This window comes from Gadus chalcogrammus, chromosome 1 (assembly GCF_026213295.1).
Source record: "Gadus chalcogrammus isolate NIFS_2021 chromosome 1, NIFS_Gcha_1.0, whole genome shotgun sequence".
Taxonomy (NCBI): domain Eukaryota; kingdom Metazoa; phylum Chordata; class Actinopteri; order Gadiformes; family Gadidae; genus Gadus; species Gadus chalcogrammus.
Window position 1 is genome coordinate 21,138,735 of NC_079412.1, and position 23,899 is coordinate 21,162,633.

Sequence of the window (23,899 nt, forward strand, 5' to 3'; positions counted from 1 at the left end):
AGCAGCTTGTAAACAAAGTTACTGGAAGTGTAGAGGCGATCCTTTATTAAAGCCAACAATGAGTTGAACAAGTCAGGCCCTCGAATGCATGCATGTAGACACTCACAGATGCACACACATTCACGCACACGGATAAACACACATTCAAACACGCACGCATTCACATACACACTCAGACACGCGTACGTTCACATACACACTCACACACGCACACACTCAAATACACACACACATTTACATTCTCACACGCGACACGCACACATACACACTCACACAGATGCACTAATAAGGACCGGGAGTTTCTTATTAGCTGTGTTTTGTTGACCAGCATCTCTGTTAGTCCTAACCTCTCTCTCCCTCACTTTCTCACCTGGTCCTAACGTCTCTCTCTCTCTCTCTCTCTCTCTCTCTCTCTCTCTCTCTCCCGCCCTCTCTCTCACCTTGTCCTAAACGCTCTCTCTCTCTCCCTCTCCCTCTCTCTCTCTCTCTCCCCCCCCCCCTCTCTCTCTCTCTCCCCCCCCCCCTCTCTCCCTCTCTCTCTCTGCCTCTCTCTCTCTGCCTCTCTCTCCCCCCCCCCCCCCCCCCCCCCCCCCCTCTCTCTCTCTCTCTCTCCCTCTCTCTAGGTGACCATCTTGCTGTACGTGGCCGACCTGATCGTGCGTGTGATGTGGAGGCGGAGCTTGGACCCGGACAACTTCTCCATCCCCTACCTGACGGCCCTGGGGGACCTGCTGGGCACCGGCTTCCTGGCCCTCTGCTTCCGCTGCACCTCATTGGTCCACGGCGTGGGCCAGTGAGCACAAGACCTGCCCCCTCTCCTTCTACGGCCTTCCACCACACTCAGAGGAGGGAGAAGCCCCGTGATTGGTCTGATATTAGAAGACTAATCCCGTGATTGGACATAAATAGACTCCACCTTGTTGCCAAGCAGACTCTGTGACAAAACGCTGACTCATGCCCTGGTTAACCAATCCAAACATTTACAGTAGTAGCCAGACAGTACGGTCAAACCTGTCTGTGTTTCTGATTGGCTCGGATAGCAACCAGGTGACGATGGCAGTTGCCATGGTTAGTAACGGCAAGTCGTTAAATACTTCCTCTTTCAGTATGAAGGGATTCAAATATAGGATTTAGTCTCTCTCACACACACACACAGACACACACTCACACACACACAGACACACACACAAACACACACACACACACACACGCACGCACGCAATCATCTGGATTTCCTGGGGGTCATAGCGTGCTACGCTAGAATGCTAGGTCAGCATGCTAGGTTAGCATGCTACGCTAGCGCGGTAGCAGCTAGCCTGGTAATAACGAGAGTAGTAATGCGTGGCAGCAGCACTTGGGCCACACTGTGAATCACTTGAGCAGGAGCACGACTTCATATCTCAGAGAGAGGTCGTGTGGGGAAATGAAAAAAATTAAAATACCTACTGGAATTCATGATTTGGCCCACTTTCTTGTTCTCTGTCCATATTCAGAGTAATATCCATTGCCATGAACGTGGACGCCTTTGTAGCCGGGATAAGAAACAATTGATTGAAATTTTCATTTGACATTAGATAAGAAAACTGACCTAGTTTGGTGTTTTAAGGTTGAAGTTCCTCCCGATCATGTAGTCAGAGGAATGTGTTTCCCCGAATGTTGCCCCACACACGCCCATGGGGACAAGTCATTAAGCAAGCTATGCAAAGTTGTGCAGAGCCAAAGACCTAAAGATCCGTCTCTGATGACAACAGAGTCCCTATTTTATAACCTAATATCTTAACTATCTAAAATTTCCGTCTCATCTCTACAATACCGTCTGATATAGTACGTCAATACCGGGTTGTTTAGAATTGAGGAAGTACTTTCTTCCAAATGTGTTAAACCCTAGAGACTCTCACAGCCCTGTTGTTGTCTGTTGCGGAAGCAGAACGCGTTGTTGATTGTCATCATAACTGAGTCACTCAGTGACATGTCTTACCTCATCATGTTGTCTTGCAGTTTGCAACGTCTCCTCAGCTCATCTCTATGCACAACATTTCAAAAATATTAGCCTTATATAAGCGTAACAATATTCGTCCATCAAGTGTACCGTCATATTGTCAAACTAGTACTGCAGTATCAAAAGCATCAGCAGTACCTCAAAGTAGCACAGTAAAAAGCTGTCTTAAGTTGAACCCCGTCCTCTCTGATCGCAGCAAATCATCCATCAAAACAAACATGCCAAAGTTAAAGGTAGTCGTCGCCGTGATGTATTCTGTCATGATGTGCTTCGTCTGGACGTTAAGACGCCTCTCACAGGCCCACAGCAGTCCCAGGGCCTTCTGCAGCTACACATGTCCCACCATGGGAACATGAGTGTCCTGGACAGTAGAAACTAGCGTGTGAAATCACCGTACCAATGTGGAGTTGCACGAACGTACACGTAATGTTACTCATCTGAAGGTCGTGGGTAAATACCTCTAGAGATGGCTGGCCTCCTGATCTTAACTTAAAGAAACAGCAGCACTTTGTGTCTGTGTGCAGAACCTTAGAAGCTTTGTTCAAAACGGTGTCTTCACGCACGCTGGGTGGGAAACCCCCTACACACTCACTGCCACTCGGTCCTACGTGCACTTTAGAAACAGATGTGCACGTTGGTTACCCGTGCACGTTGGTTACCCGTGCACTTTAGTGACAGACGTGCACGTTATGACTGGTGCACTTTAGTGATAGACGTGCGTGTTGGTTACATGTGCACTTTAGTGACGGACATGCACGTTGGTTACACATGCACTTTAGTGACCGACGTGCACGTTGGTTGAACGTGCAGCGATGAAATGCCTTTTCTTCAAAACAGCGTAGTTGCCTGAGCTTCCGAGTCCGTGTGTCTTCGTTTGTTTGTGTGCACACAAGTTGTGGCGATGGTAAAAATGTGTGATTGTGTTGTTGTGTTGTGTGTCTGTGGACGGTTCTATTTTCATATGACCTAAAAGAACAATAAAATATAATTACTTCTTCTTGTTTTCTTTTATAGATATGCTATTGTTCGGTTGTATTGGGATCGGTCAACATTTCCCCTGGTTACCGTTTAACTGTTCCAACCAATAAAATACTAAATTCTTAAGCTTTGGCGCAATGCAGCTGTAAGAGAACAACAACGTTTCATCAGGTTGATGGTATTCTCAGCAACGTGAGAAAACTTGAACATGCTTCTTTAAACACCTCAGGGTTACTAAACATGCGGGCATGTGGCCCAGATCAAGTGACCTTAGACGTTGTCACAGAGGTAACTGTGTTTCTATAGCAGACATTTTAAAACTAGTCAATATCTAGCGAGATGGACGATTTAAACACGTTGCCAAAAAGGGGCCGAATCATCTTCTTATTCCACCTGGAGAGCGCTGAGGAAGAATCCTCAGGGTTTACACCTCAGCCGCAGTGGGGCCGACGTTCCCTCACCCTCCCTGAGTCCTCATGGAGCTCCTCTGAGCGAGGGAGAGAGAGGGAGGGGGAAAGAGAGAGAGAGAGAGAGGTTAGCACCAGGAGAGAGAGAGAGAGAGAGGGGGGGAGAGAGAGTGAGGTTAGGACAAGGCCTGCTGTCTGTCTGTCCGTCATGGCCTACAGCAAGCAGTGGGAAGTTTTTCCTGGACTGTAGCACATGTTTCCAAACTACAAGAGGACTCTGCTGTCATTACAGAGTGATAGGGACAGGTTGAGTCTAGACACACAATAACACAGCTTCATGAACACAGGGCTCAAAATATCTGAACCTTAAGGAGAGCGGGTGAGAGATGACTCGTCCGTGGTTAGCGACCCAGACGGAGTATAAGGCCAGAACTCGCCGAACTCAGAGTGAACAGTAGGTGATCCGGAGACTGCATCCATCCCCAGGTTTACAGCAGGCTGACATGAAGTCAGTAGGTGTGTGTAAAGGGTGTGAGTGTGTGTGTGTGTGCGTTCATTCTGAACAAGAGCACCACTGACCAGAGCTCTGGAGCTGAACCACAGTCATCTGCTTGTTTGCTCAACCTGCACAGAGCTACACACACACACACACACACACACATAATCCACACACACTCTCAGTCAGAGAAATGCACCTACTGGAATGATGATATGGCTCCAAAACACACACACACTGTCCTGTGTCTATATGGGAGTGGCATTAAAGTAACAACATCAGTCCCTTAGTTTGTGTTGCTGCATATTTAAACATTTTATTCTTCACTTCAAGTTTCTCAATCTTCGAGAAGACTAATTCTACCTGGCGACAGCTGGTTGTGCAGAACAGCTAAAAAGCGACAGATGAGTTCCAGCCCTCAGTTTCAACAACTGTTTCATAGGAAATAGATACAAAACATGTTCAGCACACCATCACAGAGAGTCTGTTTCCTCCTCATAATAAATACTCTTGTGCTTGTTTCATAAATAACGTTTCAGGGACTCCAAAGGTGTCTTCTGTTTCACAGTCGGTGTGTTCGCTCGTGAACGTTGACGCGAGAAGATCCTGCTTCTTGAACGTCTTGGACAAAGTTTGAAGAAGATTGAGACCACCTTAACAGCCTCAACTAAACAATACCACCTTAACAGTCTCCAAAAAAACAATACCACATTAACAATACCACCTTAACAGCCCCAAACCAAACAATACCACCTTAACAGCCCCAAACTAAACAATACCACCTTAACAGCCCCAAACCAAACAATACCACCTTAACAGCCCCAAACCAAACAATACCACCTTTACAGCCCGAAACTAAACAATACCCCCTTTACAGCCCAAAACTAAGCAATACCCCCTTAACAGCCTCAATTACACAATACCACATAAACAGCCTCAAACTAAACAATACCACCTTTACAGCCTCAAGCTAAACAATACCACCTTAACATCCTCAAACATAACAATACCACCTAACAGCCTTAAACTATAAAAATACCACCTTAACAGCCTCAAACTAAAACAATACCACCTTTACTGCCTCAAACTTAAGACTACATAACAGCCTCAACTAAAAAGACCACCTTAACAGCCTCAAACTAAAACAATACCACCGTAACAGCCTCAACCTAAACAATACCACCTTAAAAGCCTCAAACTAAAACAATACCACCTTAACAGTCTCCATCTATAGAATGCCATCTTAACAGACTCAAACTAAAACAATACCACCTTAACAGCCTCCATCTATAGAATGCCACCTTAAAATCCTCAAACTAAAACAATACCACCTTCAAAAACTCAGACACCTGAACTGTCCCAGGCAGTCCTAGAAAGGGCATTTGAATCTGTTCCAACGCAGCAATTCCACCCATTGGCGTTTTGAGCTGAGCTGCAAACACAGTGAACAATTTCCTTGTCGTCCCCCGGGGGCCCGGATAGAGGCCCTTCTGTGTTCCGACTCGCTCCTCATTTCACTTCCCTTCCTGTTTCGGGAGACTGGCGAGCCTGGAGTCAAAAAGCGCTTCTTCTATTTATTTTTCGAGCGGGCGAAGCAACAGAACCAAAGCCTGTCCCTTCCTCTGTCCGTCAGTCCGTCAAGTCGGCACAAAATGGATTCCCCTCGCCAAGGAACCCAACCAGAGGGCCTCAGTCTTTAACCTCCTTTACAGCGAGTACGTGCGGGAGGAACGCCCGAGAGACGTGAACAAAGTGCCGGGTTCCCCCTGATCCTCCCCGGTGTTCCTCAGGGCGTGCGGAGGTACCGCGGCATGGAGTAGTTGAACAGCAGGAAGTCCATGCGGTACATGTTGACCAGCTTCTTCTGCAGGAAGGGGCTGACGTCCTGGAAGAAGCGCGCCGCCATGTCCCGGTCGGTGCGGGCGCTCTTCCCCGAGGAGGGGAACCGCACGCTGCCCTGGACGCCCGCCAGCGCCAGGACGGCCTGGGAGTCGGGCTCCAGCGTCTCGTACTTGCCCACCACGTCGTAGTGGATGAGGCAGGGGTGGCACAGCGAGTGCACCCGCTCCCAGTGCTCGTTCAGGGGCTCCTCGCGCTGCGTGCGGGGGTCCACCAGGTACTGGATGAACTCCCGGAAGGAGACGTCGGCGCCGGCCTCCACCGCACCGGGCCGCGCGCCGGGCCGGTGCCGGCGGATGATCTTGGTGCCGTAGCGCTTGTGGAAGGCCTCGTTGTAGCTGCGCGTGAACTTGTTGCGGTAGGCCGACACCAGCCGCTCGAAGGGCTCCCGCACAAACACGAACTTGAGGTAGGAGCGCAGCCGGCGGTTGATCTCGGCGGCCGGGAACTCGGAGAGCGTGCGCAGGTTGCCCGCCACGTGGGCCTCGTGGGCCGGGATGGCCAGCGGGTCCGAGTAGCGGCCGTCGCCCGTCAGCACCATCAGCACACGCTTCCAGTTGGTGCACGCCACCTGTTGGACGGGAGGGGAATCACTACCGCCGCACTGCACGCCTCAGGCCGGAGACAGACGGAGTACAGAGGGAAAGACGGACGGACCTAGAGCTGAACCTAGATAGTGTTAGCAGTACCTCTAGTCAGACGTAGAGCTATATCTAGATAGTGTTAGCAGTACCTCTAGTCAGACCTAGAGCTGAACCTAGATAGTGATAGATGTGTAAACAATCTAGTCAGACGTAGAGCTATATCTAGATAGTGTTAGCAGTACCTCTAGTCAGACCTAGAGCTGAACCTAGATAGTGATAGATGTGTAAACAATCTAGTCAGACGTAGAGCTATATCTAGATAGTGTTAGCAGTACCTCTAGTCAGACGTAGAGCTATATCTAGATAATGATAGCAGTGTATATGTCTAGTCAGACCTAGAGCTATATCTAGATAATGATAGCAGTGTATATGTCTAGTCAGGCGTAGAGCTATATCTAGATAATGATAGCAGTGTATATGTCTAGTCAGGCGTAGAGCTATATCTAGATAATGATAGCAGTGTAAATGTCTAGTCAGGCGTAGAGCTATATCTAGATAATGATAGCAGTGTATATGTCTAGTCAGGCGTAGAGCTATGTCTAGATAATGATAGCAGTGTATATGTCTAGTCAGGCGTAGAGCTATATCTAGATAATGATAGCAGTGTATATGTCCAGTCAGGCCTAGAGCTATATCTAGATAATGATAGCAGTACCTCTAGTCAGACCTAGAGCTATATCTAGATAATGATTGCACAATGCAGTGTATATGTCTAGTCAGGCGTAGAGCTGTATCTAGATGTGTCTCTATATGATATCTGTGTGGTTACCTTGGGCACGTAGCAGTAGATGAGGCCATGCTTGTCGTCCACGATGAGGTGTCGGAGGTCGTCCGGGGACAGGACTCGCCTCTTCCTGGTCTGGCTAAGACACGCCTCCTCCAGCAGCTCGCGGCGGCCCCGTAGCGCCGACTGGGCGTACGATTGGTCAGAGTCCTGGGGGGGGCGGGGGGGGGGGGGCAGAGGGGTATGATTAGTGGGGGTCTCATGTACAACACTTCTATGACCACTAGGGTGATCTCCATGCTGATCTTCATGCATTCACGTATTCCTGCACACACACCTGTACAATAATGACCTGTGTGTAAGTTACCTGGACATTAGTGACCTTCACATTAGCCACCCGTTAATCATTATTAATGACGGGTATATACACACAACATATAATTAGTTGGCTGTTCATTGGGTACCTCACCATGAGTTACCTGTGCATTTATTAGCTGCACTTAATTACCTTTATACTAGCTACCTGTTAATCAGTTACCTGTACTGAAATACCTTTACACTAGCTACCTGTTGATCAGTTACCTGTTCTGAAATACCTTTACACTAGCTACCTGTTAATCAGTTACCTGTACTTAATTACCCGTACAAGGTAATACGGTGCCTGAACATGAGCAGGAACTGTTCACTAGTTACTTACAGTTTTAGTAACAGTACCAGTAGCAGTGGTACTAGTGTTACTGGGGAAGTAATCCCAGCCGTAGTTACCCTTTGCGACAATATCTGAAGAGACTTGATCTCAAATGACTTCAACAGAGCAGACCTCATCACCACCAGGGTGGGCACTGGGGGGGGGGGGGGGGGTTCATGGTTTCCAGCCATGCCACCACAACACTCCCAATATGATCCTTTTGTAGGAATCCAGCCTGCAAACATGCTCAGCATGACCCACTGATATCTAGGTCTGCTCTCGCCACTTGTTGTCAGAAGCTCTGTGGGGTCTGCTTGCATTCGAACGGTTCTGTTTATCCACTGACAAGGCGATTGAAGTCCCTACATAGTTCTCCTCTTTTAGAAGTGTTTTTACTGTAATTCTGATTGCACGCTACGATTGTCCCAAACCTCACTTTAACATACTTTAAGGATGGAGGCGTCTGCTAAACGCAAATGTAATGTAATGGGGTGTGATGTACATTATGGGATGGAAAGATGTTTGTGTCCTGGACTCTTATCCAGGCCGATGTTTGGATTGGAAGCCGGTGGTGCTGGGAGATGAATGGCCACCCGTCTGGCCCCGAGGACTGGTGTGTTAGGACATGTTATGAAGGCCAGGAACCTGTTTTCATTAAGAACTGTGAGCTTTGAAACAGGAAACCATTTAGCCAGAGGGATCTCACTGCCTGGAGGAGGACACACCTTCACGTCTCCCAGCAGACGGAGGCATTAGAAACTAACGGGGAAATGTGAAAATGTAATCCATTACTGAATGCTATATTATTATATTTCATCTTCATGTCAAGTTGAGCCGTTAAGAACGTCTCATTTGTCAGAGAGGGAGATCTTTCTGTGTGTGTGTGTGTGTGTGTGTGTGTGTGCGTGTGTGCGTGTGTGGATGTGTGTGTGTGTTGTTTGTGTGTATTTGTTGTTCTGCATGTATGTGTTGTTATGCATGTTTGTATATGTGTTGTTGTGCATGTGTGTGTGTAGCTGTGTGTGTGTGTGTGTTTGTGTCCCCACCTGGTCTCCGTTGTAGAGGGACCGCAGGGGGTTTCTCCCGCTCCTCCCGAGGGGGGGGTGGGTGGAGGTGGAGGTGGTGCTGGTGATGGGCTCCACATCTGCAGACACAACACAGATCTCAGACCAGGTCCTTCACACAGATCTCAGACCAGGTCCTTAACACAGATCTCAGACCAGGTCCTTAACACAGATCTCAGACCAGGTCCTTCACACAGATCTTAGTCCAGGTCCTCAACACAGATCTCAGACCAGGTCCTTAACACAGATCTCAGACCAGGTCCTTAACCAGATCTCAGACCAGGTCCCCGACACTGATCTCAGACCAGGTCCTTAACACAGATCTCAGACCAGGTTCTTAACACAGATCTCAGACCAGGTCCTTAACACTGATCTCAGACCAGGTCCTTAACACAGATCTCAGACCAGGTCCTTAACACAGATCTTAGTCCAGGTCCTTAACACAGATCTTAGTCCAGGTCCTTAACACAGATCTCAGACCAGGTCCCCGACACAGACCTTAGTCCTGTAGGCGGCTGTAACTCAGGCATTTAAACACGCACACACACACCCAAGCACAAACGCACGCACGGACACACACACACACACACACACACACACACACACACACACACACACACACACACACACGTCAGAAAGGTCCTGACAGACCTACTGAGACAAGGTGCTAGGTTTCTTGCTCCAAAGGCAAGTCGAAAGTGCAGCCGAGGAATTTAATCAGCAACTGTTTGGGTGCCATCCACCTCCTTCACTCATAATAAACCCCTTCCAGATGAAGGTACGGGAGTCTGGTCAGGCTGGAAGGTAGTGTTTGTCAGACTTGGAGGTGGTGTTTGCTGTGATATTGCGATTCCAGAAGATAGAACACAAGGAAATCTTTTTCTGTTGTTGACTGACGATTCACCCGTCTGAATCCAAACCTTCTACTTATCAGATGGAAGACGTGTTTCGTATGCGTTTGTGTGGCTAGCTACCTCGTCTTTCACGCATCGACTAAACCAAATCTCCTTGGGTGGGGTGAGATAACAGAGAGATGTCATGGAGTTTCTCCCTCAATGATAAAATACAGAGAAACAGATGAAGGGACCAACCAGCTGTTGGGCAAAGACTGGACAATAAAGAGAACCAGATCTTTATGAGGATAAGATCAGAGAAACGAGAGATGTGACTCAGTCTGCTTCATGGTGTTATCTGCTGGATCCATTAGGAATCATTGAGGATCTAGACTTCCTCTGAACTATTCTCCACCACCACCACCACCAACACCACCAACACCACCAGAAGCTCCGCCCAGCACCTCCACCCACCAGGGTGGTGAAGATGGGACAGAGGTGAGGCAGAGCCAGGGCTGGCCCCAAGGAGCCCAGGGGGTCTTCCGCAGACCCCCAGACTACTGGACCAGCGTGTCTGAGGAGGATTAGCTCAGGAGGTAGAGCAGTTGTCTTGTAACCGAAAGGTTGCTAGTTCGATCCCCAGCTCCTCCTAGCTGAGTGTTGATGTGTCCCTGAGCAAGACACTTAACCCTAACTGCTCCTGACGAGCTGGCTGTCGCCTTGGATGGTTGACTCTGCCGTCGGTGTGTCAATGTGTGTATTAGCTGATGTAAGTCGCTTCGGATAAAAGCGGCTGCTAAATGCCCTGATTGTAATTGTAGACCGATGAGAAGGAGATGAAATGAGAGACAGAAAGAGAGAGAGCGGACAAAGAGAGAGTACGTGATATCTACCCTACGGGGTGTCATTTGCATTTAGCAGACGCTTTTAGCAAAGCGACTAACAACGGTTAATACACGCATTGACACATCGACAGTGGAGTCAACCGTGCAAGGCGACAGCCAGCTCGTCGGGAGCAGTTAGGGTTAAGGGTCTTTCTAAGGGACACCTTGACACCAAGCTAGGGGGAGCCCAGGGATCGAACTAGCAACCTCCTGGATACAATTCAACCTGCTCTACCTCCTGAGCTCACCCAACCCAATAATGTCTCCGGAGATGATTAAAGAGTAAGGCCCGGTTCCAGGAAACAGACTCTCACCCTTCCCATGACCTGGATAACTAAACTGCGCTGACAATCGATATGTCACATCTTCTTAAACCTGTTTTCTAGAACTTCGTCATTTAGTTTCATTTGTCAGCTGAGAGAGAGAGAGAGAGAGAGAGAGAGAGAGAGAGAGAGAGAGAGAGAGAGAGAGAGAGAGAGAGAGAGAGATAAACACACAGTGTCTTGTCTGGTCTAGTCTGCTCTAGTGCCTAGTAAAGACCATTGGGACATTGCTATTCATCATCAACAATGCGTCCACACACGTCTGTCGTCACCACTTCCCCTGTAACACACACACGCCCGCACACACAGACACACACATACACACACGCACGCACACACACACCGACTGCCAGGCCCCCACGAGAACAGCAGCAGCAGCAGTCGATGACAGTTTCAAGCTATGAGATTTAAAGAGCCAGTGAACTCTTCGCTGATTCAGATTAATTCAACACTATGAGATTTAAAGAGCCAGTGAGCTCTTCGCTGAATTGGATGTGTTCAACACTATGTAATTTAAAGAGCCAGTAAAACCACTTTCTCAGATGGAATTTGAACATTTTGTGATTTAAAAAAATGTGTTTTGGAGTTTTAGGAAAGAGGGGGCGGGTGTTATCTCCATGGTTACGACCCAAACCCACTTTATGATAGTTTTTTTACTACCGTCGTTGTGTAACTTATGAGCTCATCTCCAGAGGTCTCGAAACAGCCCTAGGACCTGGTCCCGAGGGGGCCAGGTCCACGAGGTCTCTTAACAGTCCATGACCTGGTCCTGAGTGGTTCAGGTCCACGAGGTCTCTAAACAGACCAGGACCTGGTCCTGAGTGGTCCAGGTCCACGAGGTCTCTAGACAGTCCATGACCTGGTCCTGAGTGGTCCAGGTCCACGAGGTCTCTAAACAGTCCATGACCTGAGGGGTTCAGGTCCACGAGGTCTCTAAACAGTCCATGACCTGGTCCTGAGTGGTCCAGGTCCACGAGGTCTCTAAACAGTCCATGACCTGAGGGGTTCAGGTCCACGAGGTCTCTAAACAGTCCACGACCCAGTCCTGAGTAGTCCAGGTCTAGAGGTCTCTAAACAGCCCTGGGTCCTGTGGGGTCCAGCTCTTAGAGGTCTCTAAACATCCTGGGACCTCAGGAAACATCAGGGACATTAAACAGACCTCAAGGACACTTTCTACAAACACTGTTCCATCACCCATGTAAATATTGCCTCACAGTCCCCTGATACATACACAGAGAAGCCTGGAAGAGAGGGGGGAGAGAGGGAGAGAGAGAGAGAGAGAGAGAGAGAGAGAGAGAGAGAGAGAGAGAGAGAGAGAGAGCGAGAGAGAGAGAGAGAGAGAGAGACAGAGACAGAGACAGAGACAGAGATAGAGAGAGACAGAGAGAGAGAAAGAGAAAGAGAGAGAGAGAGAGAGAGAGAGAGAGAGAGAGAGAGACAGAGACAGAGACAGAGACAGAGAGCAAGAGAGAGAGAGAGAGACAGAGACAGAGACAGAGACAGAGACAGAGAGAGAAAGAGAAAGAGAAAGAGAAAGAGAAAGAGAGAGAGAGAGACAGAGACAGAGACAGAGAGAGAGAGAGAGAGAGAGAGAGAGAGAGAGAGAGAGAGAGAGAGAGAGAGAGAAGTTTGTGTGTGTGTGTGAAAGAAAATATAATATTCCAGTATGCTAATGTATTCTCTAGTCTGGTACTGTAGTGTGTGAAATCGTGTTTAATGATAGCAGTTGTGAAGCGAGAGAGAGAGAGAGAGAGAGAGAGAGAGAGAGAGAGAGAGAGAGAGAGAGAGAGAGAGAGACTCACAACAATTTGGATCCTCTGTTGTGGGATGATAAAGGGACTCATCAGAAGGCTGCGGGGCTTGGAAGGAGAGCTAAACCTGACCCCGCCCACCCACAACCGGTCAACAGAAACTGTCCTCCTTTGACAGGTGACCCCATCACAGCAGCAGGTAGGCTAGCTGTCCCCTCCCACAGGTGGACCCTCCACAGCAGGAGGCAGACTGGTTCTGCATGACTTCTGCAGCTCAGGCCACGCACATCGATGCTTCATCCACCAAAAGATCTCCAAAGATGCTCATCCATTCACTGGGAAAACCCTGTCAGGGAAACGGATGAAATGGAGAGGGCCTTCATTGAGGCAGGACCTGGACCGGATCGGACCTAGCCCAGACCTTGGCAGCTAGGCCACAGTGGTCTGGGTTGGTCTGGGCTGGACCTGAAACGGGGAAACAGTGTTCCAGTGTTGATGCAACCGGTGTTGAAAAACAGTTAGTGAAAACGGTTGGTCGAAACTCGAGTTGGGGCGAAATTTAGTTTTATATTTAGCCTGCGTTATTTGGAAACGGCGAGCGCGGATGTGTCAACACACCGCGCCACCATAGAGGTTGCTGCCATCGCCGTCGCCATGGTAACGCCAGCGGGGCAGAATCCATCAGGACTTAGGGGACAGGTGTGAGGTTCGAGCAGGGTCACATGACCGGCCTTGTCACATAAGTGCCGAGCTGCCCTCGCTTGTTAGGACGTGAACCCTAACACGCACACACACACACACACACACACACACACACACACACACACACACACACACACACACACACACACACACAGACTCACACACACACACACACACACACACACACACACACACACACACACGTCCTCAAAAACCACAGACAGAACACGTGTACGTTATGGTGATTGGCTCCTCTCTACAAGAACTTCTGAACATTTCTTAGGGAGATAAGAGACAGGATAGTGGTGGGAAAACTGAAACAGCGAGAGAGGTAGAAAGAGAGGACTGCTGTGGCGATCCATCCATTAACTGTAACTGATCCCCTGTTAATCCATTATGCACATCAATTATGAATGGACTGTAGGATAACACTGCTCCCCGCTATGAGGAACGTTGTACGCTGTGTTCTTTCCTTGAATTAATGATTATACAGAGAGAGAGAGAGAGAGAGAGAGAGAGAGAGAGAGAGAGAGAGAGAGAGAGAGAGAGAGAGAGAGAGAAAGAGGTGAATAAATCTGTCCAGTAGGATCAGTTTCCTTAGCTTTGCTCTCTGAGTCTCAGGTTGGGATCCATTCTGGTTACTATTAATCTCAGCTGCACTAGCTTTAGAGCAGCTGATGAGGCAGGAGAGATTATGAATGGCTCGTAATAAAGGGCCATTTGCTGGTCCCTGAAGATATCCCTTTCCTGAGGGCTGGATCACAACGTAATCTACAGGAAGACAGACAATGCACTCACAACAATACTACCAGCGGAGCTGCTTTCTAGCCCTGCTATAGCCTGGCTGTATATATATATATATATATGAAAAAATAAAGCAAGCTATGACTTGTCAAGGATTAGAATGATTTGGTAGATAAGAGAGCACAAAAAGCAAACATGTCACCCCGGTTTGTTGGTTTTTACTGTCACAGAGGATGACTTCAGGGTTGTCATGTGAAGTTCAGGTTCAGCTTGGGTTCCAGGGAAGGGAAGAGGTGAATGTTTTAAACTAACCGTATGCGTCACCTCCTGTTGAGTTGGCAGAAAGTTTAGTTCCCTATTATGAGTGTCATCAGTTGCTTGGTCACAAGCTAAAGGTTATTAACGGTTGACAAGCAGCCATGACAAGCATGTTATCACAAGTTATCGTATCAGTTGAAAACATACAGCTATTAAATATATGAATTATACTTAATATAAGGTTACTGATAACTATACTCCAGAGATAGGTTGTAAGTATACAGTAACTCTCATATATGGTAACTATACTAAGTATACGATAACTATACTAAATACACGGTAACTATACTCCATACACGGTAACTATACTACACACACGGTAACTATATGAGAAACAGAGTAACTATAGTGGATATATACGGTAACTATACTAGATACACGTAACTATAATAGTAACACGGTAACTATACAAGATATACAGTAACTATACTAGATATACAGTAACTAATAATTACTGTATATAGTTAAAAAACTATCCTAGATACACAGGGACTCTACTGGTAAGCTGGCCTTGTTCATCTCACTGCTGTTCATCACGAGTCATCACGTCCCCCACAGTCAGTTTGTGTGTGTGTGTGTGTGTGTGTGTGTGTGTGTGTGTGTGTGTGTGTGTGTGTGTGTGTGTGTGTGTGTGTGTGTGTGTGTGTGTGTGTGTGTGTGTGTGTGTGTGTGTGTGTGCGAGTCTAGGGAGGGAAGTGATGAAGGAAGCGGAGCGTTGTAAACGTGTAGCCCCGGTACAGTGGCCGGTGTGAGGATGAATTCACGGCCGTCATGGTGGGCGGCGTGGGGGTGATGAGCCGGTTCATGACAAATGGCCTCTCAGGTGTCTCTTCAGAATGAATGTTGGGGCATGTTGGTACAAATTGGTTGGTCTTCACAAATCGTATCATTTACCAATCGCTTCTCAGCCATTTTAAAAAAGAACGTATCCGTTTCACCGAATCTCTTTTAGTTTGCACGGCATTGCTTTGCGCTCATCTTCACCTCTCTCTCTCTCTCTCTCTCTCTCTCTCTCTCTCTCTCTCTCTCTCTCTCTCTCTCTCTCTCTCTCTCTCTCTCTCTCTCTCCCTCCCCCTCTCTCTCTCTCTCTCTCTCTCTCTCTCTAGGTTAAGTCCCATAAACCGTTGAACACTACAGTCCTCCAGGTCCATCTCTGACCCCCCTAGCACCTCCGCTGTCACCCTAGGGGGGCCATCCGCCGGGCCGTGCCCGGGCCGGGCATGCGGGAGGCCGGGGGTCCGAGAGGGGAACGGGTCGGGGTGATTAGGCAGAGGAATGCGGGGGTCTCCTGGAAGGGGCTTCTCAAAACATTCCACCCCTCTCCACACACTGCGCTTATTCATATTCTCCCCCCTTTCATTGTGTCTCTTGTTTCTGTTTTCCTTGCGCGCGAGTCCCTCGCTGCGTGCGTTGACGCACGCACGCAAACGCACGCCGCGAGGGACTGCGCGCACTCTGGCTGTTTACAAAGAGCGACCGGACATGGTTTAGTGGAGGGAAAAGGGATATAAGTTGGGCTGGCATCTTAAATCAGGTGTGTCCTGGCCGTGGAGAAGGTTAACTCAGCGTGACTAACGGTGACCATCCGACACGGATCCGTTCTACCGTCAATCATCCCAGGTGGGAGCGATTGATTCACCCGTTATACATGCGAGGGTCTTACCTTGCTTGGTGACGGTCTGGAGGTAGAGGACAAGGGCGACCAGCGAACCGAGGCATGTGGCCAGGACCATGCGTCCCCCGCGGGGCATCCTCATCCTGGGTCACCGGGTCCCGGTCCGTCCCGATCCCGGGTTCGACACGAGACCGCCCCGTCAATCACAGCTAGGAGCCGGTGTCTCCACAAACCGAATCCAATCTGCTGGAGTAATTAGAAACCAAACTGGATTCCGTGGTTTACCGTTACTTAAACCGGGCTATAGTGTTCCGGGTCTGCGGGTGATTTAAAACCATCACGACCATGAGTTCGGCTGCAAACTAACGAGAAGTCGGTTCGCTCTCGTTCGCTGCTCACTTTGTCTCTTCTTGGAGGACCAGCCCGATCTAGCAGCTACTTTTTTCGAGGTCTCGGAAAACTTGTGTAGAGCTACAGCCTGCTGCACCGCCCCCCCCCCCCCCCCTCGGAGCAGGACCGGGGCAGGGTGCCATGACGTCACGCCCACTTCCCCGTTACTTTGTGACAAAGCGCACAGGAGTACTCTCTCGCTCACACGGACATGTGTCAGCCTCTATTCGTGTCTGAGGTCAGCAATACTGCCTGCATCATGGTTATCATCGTCATAGTTTCGGGTCTTCATCATCTCCGTAGTAACACCGGTGGAGTAGAATCCCCACGTCATCACCTGGGCAACCACAACTGAAACGAGAAAAGAGTTTCAAAACAGGCTTACTACAACGATTGCAAGATAGCCTACATAAATACTGTATATGTTTATGACAGGCTGTATTATATATTATATATTTTTTAGGTTAATGATAAATGGCAATAGTGGGGGAAATACAAATAGGCATACAGCATTTTAAATTGAGTGTAACGATACAAATATAAATGATATTATCATAATCCAGTTATATATATGTATGATTCATTTGTAAATTTCCTCCAAATGTAATATTTCTCCCTAATGCGGTGTGTCCACAGTGCGACACAAAGTTCCCTTTGTGTCCACACACAGCCATGGTCCAGGAATATCTCCGGAACATTCAGGCAAAACACCATGGAAACTTTTCACTCAGAGATCACAGCAGATCCGTTTATCTCTGGTTCCCAAATTTAGTTTAGAAGTGAGTCTTGTTGGTTTGACTCAAAGAATGACACGGGTTTCCAGTGGAACACAAAACCGGCTCCTGGGTCCTAGTGTCCGGACACACATGCTATAATACTGCTGCCGCAGCTCACTTGGTCAGGGTGGAGGTTCTGGTGAGGTTCTGGTAAAGTGAGGTTCTGTTGTAGTGAGGTTCTGTAGAGGTGAGGAGATGTTCTGGTATGGTGAGGCTTTAGTGAGGTGAGGTTGGTCTGTTATGAAGAGGTTCTGAGGAGATGAGGTTCTGGTGAGATTAGTTTCTGGCGAGTTAAGAAGGTTCTGCTGAGGTGAGGTGAGGTTCTGCTGACGCTAGGTTCTGCTGACGCTAGGTTCTGGTGAGGTGAGGGAGTTGATGTCCTTGTGTAGTAACAAGCAGTGATACATGTCATTCAAGGATGCCTTCTGAATGAAAGGTATCAGAGATCTTTGCTGCCCCCTACAGAACAGAGACAGCATGACAACATAGACCTCATAGACCTGGGTCTGGCAGGAGATAAACGTGCAGATTACAGCCTCCGTGCAGATTATAGCCTCGGTACATTTTACAGCCTCAGTACAGATTACAGCCTCAATCAGGATTACAGCATCAATCCGTATTACAGCCTCAGTACAGATTACAGCCTCAATCCAGATTACATCATCGATCCAGATTACAGCCTCAGTACAGATTACAGCCTCAATCCAGATTACGGCCTCAGTATAGATTACAGCCTCATCCAGATAACAGCCTCAATCCAGATTACAGCCTCATCCAGATAACAGCCTCAATCCAGATTACGGCCTCAGTAAAGATTACAGCCTCAATCCAGATAGCAGCCTCAATTCAGATTACAACCCCAGTATAGATTACAGCCTCAATCCAGATAACAGCCTAAATTCAGATTACAGCCTCAATTCAGATTACAGCCTCAGTAGGGATTATAGCCTCAATCCAGATTACAGACTAGATTGCACATCTGGAGGATAATAGGTTACAGAGGAGAGTAGGATGTAGCTCATCATAACATACAGAGAGAGGATTATAGTAGTATCATAATATCATGTATGGGGGAGTAGATTTAAGGGCTTTCGTTTATTTTCGACTTTTCTAACTCTTCAGTTATATTTCGACAGTTCCCTGAGAAGGAGCAGTAGAATGAGTGTGCAAACTGACACCACCGCAAAACTTTTTTTGGGGCTTTTCCGGCCTTCAGGAGGTTGAGTGACAGCCAGGACAGTCGCTAGGCAACAAGGATTCAGCTAGGTGGAGGAGTGTTCCATGATTGGTGCGCTGCTCTCTACCAGCCACTTCCTGCGGGTGCAGGAAGTGCTTCTGCCAGGGTGAGATAAGGGGAGGGGTGGGGGGGAGGGGGGGGGTACCAGTCATGATCTTATGTTGATATTAGGCAAGGCAACTTTATTTATATAGCACTTTTCATACACAAGGCAGACTCAAAGTGCTTCACATATAAACATTGTCACACAATAAAATAAAATAATAGATAAGTAAAAGAAAACATATGCAAAGAAATGGGTAAAATAGAAAGTTAAAAAGGCATTTTAGTATTAAAATAGAAAATATAAGGATGAAGTTAGTGAAGAAAACTTTAATCTCTTAACATCTCAGTGCCACAGTTTTGGCGTGATGGCTACCAGTGAAACACTCAACACTCACAGGGTGGTTGGCTGATATTTAGAAACTTGATCGGGCTTCTGTCTATCCACACCCACCCACCACCGGCACCCATTTATCTGTCCACACGCATCCACCCATCCTCCTCCACTCTTTCACCCATCCTCCCCTGCCCTTCCACCCATGATCTGTCCGTCCTCATCCACCCACCCAACCCGAGCCAGCACTACTGCAGCCTCTCATTGTAGACGGCTGTAATGATGCTAAACATCCCCTCCACGTCCTTGACTTTAAAGCTACAGCCGGGGACGTTGGAATCCAAACTATGGAGGGAGAAAGAGTCTATATAGGGGAGGTTTACCGCAGCACGTCCAAACCAAAACCACGAGACACACACATGTGGATGGCATGTAGGCCTGTTTTTATGGGAGTTGTAGTCACGTTATGAATCATTGGAGATGCCTGACACGAGAAATGTTATCTGGTTTGGCTGGAAAGTGACTGTTATTTAGGGTGCCTGGTGGCTGATTTAACACAAATTACATCACACTATCTACATGACTACAACATAAGCTACAATGCGCACTACATTGTGATTGGTCACTCTACAATGAAGACTGAATTGTGATTGGTCACTCTAGAATGTACACTCGTTTACTGGACTGTGAAACACTTCTATTAAACCCATTAGTGACACCATGGAAAGCATGAATCATTGTGTGTGTGTGTGTGTGTGTGTGTGTGTGTGTGTGTGTGTGTGTGTGTGTGTGTGTGTGTGTGTGTGTGTGTGTGTGTGTGTGTGTGTGTGTGTGTGTGTGTGTGTGTGTGTGTGTGTGTGTGCGTGCGTGTGTGTGTGTGTGTGTGTAGTGTAGTGTACGTGTATGTGTACATGTGTTTGTCTATGTGTGTGTGTGTGTGTGTGTGTGTGTTTGTATGTGCGTCTGCCCGGTGCTTGTGTGTGTGTGTGTGTGTGTGTGCGTGCGTGTGCCCGGTGTGTGTGTGTGTGTGTGTGTGTGTGTGTGTGTGTGTGCCGGTGTTTTTGTATATGTGCGTGCACGTGTACTGTACATGTCTATGTGTGGTTTCTCTGTGTATGTGTACATGTCCCTGTGTGTGTTTGTGCATCTACTGTATGTGTGAGCGTGTGTCTCCGTGACAACGTGTCCATGAGTGTGTGAGTGTTGACGGTTAAGAGGAGAAGGGCTGCTGCTAATCAGTGCAGCGGCTGTTTAGATCCCCAGGCACCTTGCTCACAGGCACTCGGGACAGTTTTCTAGACCAAACGGTTTACATCGCAGCGCTCAACGCCCAGCCTACGGACGGCCCACGAGGGAGACTTCCTAGGTGCTGCCTCGATTATTCCTGGCTAGTCACCCGTAACAAAGAAACAAGCCGTACACACATCGTGCCACACGGACTTCACCTCCAGAGAACCATACTCCTGTAAAAGGATGCAGCCGTATTCCATGTTATGAAAGTGTGTATTTGAAGGCTGTTCCACTAACGCTGGGTCTCTAATGCGGTGTGTGTGTACTCTAGTGTGTGTGTGCGTGTGTGTGTGTGTGTGTGTGTGTGTGTGTGTGTGTGTGTGCGGCCATGTGTTCCTTACGTCCTGTAACCGCTCCTGGTATGCGGAGCATTCCTCTGAAGCGTGCGCAACCTAGAGCCTTGCAGTGAGTCTCAGTGTGTGTGTGTGTGCAGGTGCGTGCGCATGTGTGCACATGCACGTGTGTGTGTAAGCATTCTTGAGCGTGTGTATGCGTCAAGCCAACAGGAAGCCAGACAACAGGAAGTGAAGGTATAGACGGTTCACAGTGTTCTGTATCGATGTTTCCTTCAGCAGCATGGAGCGGGCTGGAGTACCCAGGACTAAGAGGCCTGTTTGGGGGTTGGTAATGGGAGAGGCCCCCCTCTACGCTCCACACACCACCTCCCTGCATCCCCGGGGGTCCCAGCAGTACCCTGGGCCAGGGCTTTGTGTGTCCCCAGCATTTAATAAAATGGAGTCAGAGTCTACCTCGGTGAATAACACGCTAATCAGCTGTGGCATGTAAACATAGTGAGGTTATGGAAAGGGCTAGGCTAGGTGCTAACCCTGGGTCTCAGGCTAGGTCTTTAGGTGTAGGGGTAGGGTCAGGGCTAGGGTTAGGGTCAGGGTTATAGTTAGGGTCAGGGTTAGGGTTAGGGTCAGGGCAGTGGCGAAGCTAGACCTTTTTTGGGTGGGCTCAAGCCCACCCAAAACTTGCCTTAGCGCACCCTATCGTTTTCGTCCTCAAATCTAATATTCTTCCTTTTTTTTTTACACAAGCAATGGGAGGATGGGTACTGTACACTAATGAATAGGCTCAATTGGGCCTGTGAAATCGAGCGCAACCTTCCTGCAGGAATCTCTTACCTCTGATTGGTTGGTGGGTGTCTCCTGTTTGAAAAAAACAAAAATGCAGCACGAGCGCACCTAACATAGGTTCTGCTACTTCGTCTGTCAAAGAGGCTAACTAGTCTTTATCAGAAAATCCATGACTTCCAGCTGTGTTATAACATGACCAGGTAATAATTCATTTTAAAACCTTGACATAATCTGTCAGATGTCTATATAATGCCAGTTGACCACAAGGTGATTCTATCTATGCCGCTTCTTGAATTGCTTCATGTTTTAGTCGGCAGAGGCTTGTAATGGTGCGTAGCATGATAAGCATGATAAGGCGCAAGGAGCAGAAAAAGTTGACATGGGTGCTAATTTTCAGTTTAAAAAAACGCTGGCATTATTTTATCAGCTGAGGGCGTTTTCATTGCCATAACAACGTGAGCTAATCAACAAGTAGGCCTACAACATGTTCCAAACTAATACTATGAGACTCGCCCTGAAAACGCCCTCAGATAAAATAATGCCAGAGTTTTTTTTAAACTGAAAATTAGCACCTGTGTCAACTTTTTCTGCTCCTTGTGCCTTATCATGCCACGCACCATTAGTCTAGTACATGCTGTACTTGACGCAGTTTAGTGCTACCAAAATAGCGGGCTGTTTCTCATAGAATTAGGCTAGTAAGCCCACATGTTGTACTTTTGGACTTTTTTATAAAAGTTTTATAAAAATGTATGTTGATACAATTTATAAAAATGTATGGGTCCCTGAAAGTGAGGCGACATAGTTTAATGCTCCCGAAATAGTGGTCGGTTTCTCATAATATTAATTTCTAGTACATGTTGTACTTGTTAATTTTCTTGCATCACAAGTCTATGTGTATGTTGATACAATATTCTGATATCAATGAAACGATATTTGTTTTGAAGTTCGCATTTTACTTTGTCTTCACAATTTTAGTATCCATTTTCCATATTTATCATGCATAGTTTACTTTGAAAACCAATGTGAAAGTAACTGTGTAAATACAAAAAAAAGGGGAAAATATGGTAATCTGAGTGAAAATTACCCAAAGGAAATGTAATATACCTCAAATTTCTTATTGCAGTTCACATCCATTTGATTACTCCTTCATCCAAACAGTCTTCTTTCCTTTCATCACTTTTGTGGTTCAGGGGCCGTATTCACAAAGCATTTTATCTTACCGCTAGGAGTGCTCCTAACTCGCGCTAAAACATTTTACGTAGGAGTTTTTTCTTAAAAGTTATTCACAAAGCCGCTGAGACCTACTCTTACTAAGGATAAATCACAAAGAGTGAACTAAGAGTGACGCGCCGTTGCTATGGATTACGTCAATTCTCGTGCACGAGTTTAGAAGCGGTCAGTTCGGTGATTGGTTGTTCAGACGAGCCCACTGAATCACCGAAAAACAAGGAAATAGCCTAGGCTAGAAATGAATTCCTATTAAGTAGTTATAGTGCAGTTAGCAGAATACACGCATGATGACAATTTTGTGCAGACCACGATAATGACGTTGTAGCCTGCACGTTCAAGAGAGAGAGAAAGCAAACAATAAAAATACGTAAAATCTAAAAGAAAATAAATGTTACGAACTACCCAAGTGTTGACTGATTTGTGCCAAGGTGTTTACCTAAAATGTGTTTTCAAAGTGATCCCTAAATGCCAGTCCACTCGGTTCCACACGGCCAAATTCCTTGTAATGTTGATTGCCATCATCATCATCATCATCATCAACGTCTGGCTGTGGAATGTTCCTCCGCTTGCAAAGGTTGTGTAGAATGGCACATACAGTGATTACTGTGCTTGCCCTCTCTGGGGTGAGGCGTATTTCGCCGTGGAGGACATGAAACCGACGTTTCATCTGCCCAATTCCTCTCTCCACAACATTTCGTGTATGTTTGTGTGCTCGCAAAGAGCCAATACGATGTGTTTTACGCATAGGACTAAGCGTAATCTGCGTAATCACTTACATGTTACACTGTAACTGTGCTCCCGGTTGTGGATTAAGGTAGGGTGTCTAGAGCCACGTCTTGCATGGATATTCACTGTCACCCAGCAAGTGACACCCAACTCCTATATCTCAAAAAGCTGCCTCAGACCGCTCACCATTAAAATGCGCGAATCATGGGTAGCTGAAGATCCAGGCCACTTTGCAACAACATCCAGTAGGCTATGTTAAAACTTGCATCAAAAACAACCTGCGTGTTGATGGAATGCACTTTCTTCCTATTGACGAACACGTCCTCGTCTTTTGATGGCGCAATTATTTTTATTTTTTATAAGTTATATATATTTTTTTATAATTTATAATTTTTATAACATTTTATTTCGGGACTAATCGGATTATTCCTGTTAGTCGGGGATGTTATTGCATCGCGCATTAACTCCACAATAAATTGAATACCCTAACATTTCGTCTCGCAGGCATTTTACGATTCTTTGTGAATAGGTCTTACTGAGTTAGGAGTCCTCTTGAGGACTTTTAAGCTCTCCTAGACTTAGGTGCTACTTTTAGTCCTAAAATACTTTGTGAATTGCTCTTAGTGAAAAAAGTTAGGAGTCCTAAATTTAAGAGTGACACGCCCATTATTTTTAGGAGTTACTCCTAAATTCGCCAGTTAGGACCTACTTTTAGCCCTAAGATCC

The 23,899-nt window shown here is 47.3% G+C and overlaps 2 protein-coding genes across 2 annotated transcripts in view; one reads left to right on the forward strand and one right to left on the reverse strand.

The window, feature by feature from the left end:
- The window catches only part of LOC130386547 (solute carrier family 41 member 1-like), a 20,043-nt gene extending 16,921 nt beyond the window's left edge, over positions 1 to 3,122 (forward strand). Inside the window, exon 10 of the mRNA XM_056595535.1 lies at positions 624 to 3,122. Within this exon, the coding sequence (XP_056451510.1) occupies positions 624 to 797 (174 nt within the window). The 3' untranslated portion in view covers positions 798 to 3,122. The remainder of the gene's footprint in view (positions 1 to 623) is intronic.
- Positions 674 to 16,539, reverse strand: LOC130386557 (carbohydrate sulfotransferase 11-like). Its single transcript, XM_056595545.1, has 4 exons — positions 16,118 to 16,539; positions 8,882 to 8,979; positions 7,193 to 7,357; positions 674 to 6,350 (listed from the first exon to the last, which is right to left on the reverse strand). Exons 1-4 carry the CDS (start codon positions 16,209 to 16,211, stop codon positions 5,667 to 5,669), a joined length of 1,041 nt encoding a protein of 346 aa, XP_056451520.1. The 5' UTR covers positions 16,212 to 16,539; the 3' UTR covers positions 674 to 5,666.
- Positions 16,540 to 23,899: the final 7,360 nt, after the last annotated feature.